Here is a 1,603-nt window from a genome sequence, read left to right on the forward strand (position 1 = left end):
TTCCTTACTGGGAGACCCCTCACCCATACTGGGAGGCACTGGGACCCCCCTTTTCCTTACTGGGAGACCCCTCACCCATACTGGGAGGCACTGGGACCCCCCTTTTCCTCACTGGGAGACCCCTCACCCATACTGGGAGGCACTGGGATCCCCCGTTTCCTTACTGGGAGACCCCTCACCCATACTGGGAGGCATTGGGGCACTCATGTTCCTTACTGGGAGCCCCCTATTCCATACTGGGAGGCACTGGGAGGCCTCTTTTCCTTACTGGGAGCCCCCTATTCCATACTGGGAGGCACTGGGAGGCCTCTTTTCCTTACTGGGAGCCCCCTATTCCATACTGGGAGGCACTGGGGCACCCCTTTTCCTCACCGGGAGCCCCCTCACCCATACTGGGATGCCCTGGGATACCCAGCCCGTCTCTCCCTCCACCCCCCCCCCCACCCCACGACGCGGCCCCGGTGCCGGCGTTCTGGGGGTGCAAGCGGGTGGTGCTGGGGCGCAGCGTACAACGACAGCGTGCAGGCCGCCCGCAACGCCGCCTGTACCCCGGGCCGCTACAACGAGCAGCCGGACGACGGCGTCCCCAACTACCCCAAGCGCGCCTGTCGCTTCAACCGCTCCCTGCTGGGACCCTGCGCCGGGCTGGGGGCGGCGGACGACTACGGGTACGGGGCCGGGAGACCCTGCGTGCTGCTGAAGGTCAACAGGGTGAGCGTGGGGTGAGGGGTTGGGCAATGGGGGCAGTGGGGACACTGGGGGGCGTTGGGGGCCTTGGAGTCAATGGGGGCATTGAGGTCGATGGGGACATTGGGATCAGTGGGGTCAGTGGAGGCAATGGGGTCAGTGGGGTCAGTGGAGGCAATGGGGTCAGTGGAGGCAATGGGGACGTTGGGGTCAATGGGGACATCAGGGAATAATGGGGTCAGTGGGGACGTTGGGGGCAGTGGGGACATTGGGGGATGTTGGGGTGAGTGGGATCATTAGGGAACAGTGGGGTCTGTGGGGACATTGGGGGATGTTGGTGTCAGTGGGGACATTGGGGACACTGGGCTCAATGGGGGCATCAGAGAACAATGGGGTCAAGGAGGGCATAAGGGTCAGTGGGGACGATGGGGACATTGGGGTCAGTGGGGTCAATGGGGGCATTGGGGGACATTGGGATCAGTGGGGTCATTAGGGAACAGTGGGGTCAGTGGAGGTAATGGGGACGTTGGGAGTCAATGGGGACATTGGGGTGAGTAGGATCATTAGGGAACAGTGGGGTCAGTGGGGACATTGGGGACATTGGGGTCAGTGGGGACACTGGGCTCAATGGGAACATCAGAGAACAATGGGGTCAGTGGGGACAATGGGGACATTGGGGTCAGTGGGGTCAATGGGGGCATTGGGAGTCAATGGGGACATTGGGATCAGTGGGGTCATTAGGGAATAGTGGGGTCAGTGGAGGCAATGGGGACCTTGGGCCCAATGGAGACATCAGCGAACAATGGAGTCAATGGGGGCATTGGGGGACATTGGGGTGAGTGGGATCATTAGGGAACAGTGGGGTCAGTGGGGACATTGGGGTCAGTGGGGGCAGCTGAGACATTGAGGGGCATTG

At 62.0% G+C, this 1,603-nt stretch overlaps 1 protein-coding gene across 1 annotated transcript in view; it reads left to right on the plus strand.

Moving 5' to 3' along the window:
* The window catches only part of ATP1B2 (ATPase Na+/K+ transporting subunit beta 2), a gene marked incomplete at its 3' end in the record, with an annotated part of 26,784 nt that overhangs the window by 21,335 nt on the left and 3,846 nt on the right, over nt 1-1,603 (plus strand). Inside the window, 1 exon segment of the mRNA XM_021383152.1 lies at nt 506-711. Within this exon segment, the coding sequence (XP_021238827.1) occupies nt 506-711 (206 nt within the window).

This window comes from Numida meleagris, unplaced genomic scaffold (assembly GCF_002078875.1).
Source record: "Numida meleagris isolate 19003 breed g44 Domestic line unplaced genomic scaffold, NumMel1.0 unplaced_Scaffold350, whole genome shotgun sequence".
Lineage (NCBI taxonomy): Eukaryota > Metazoa > Chordata > Aves > Galliformes > Numididae > Numida > Numida meleagris.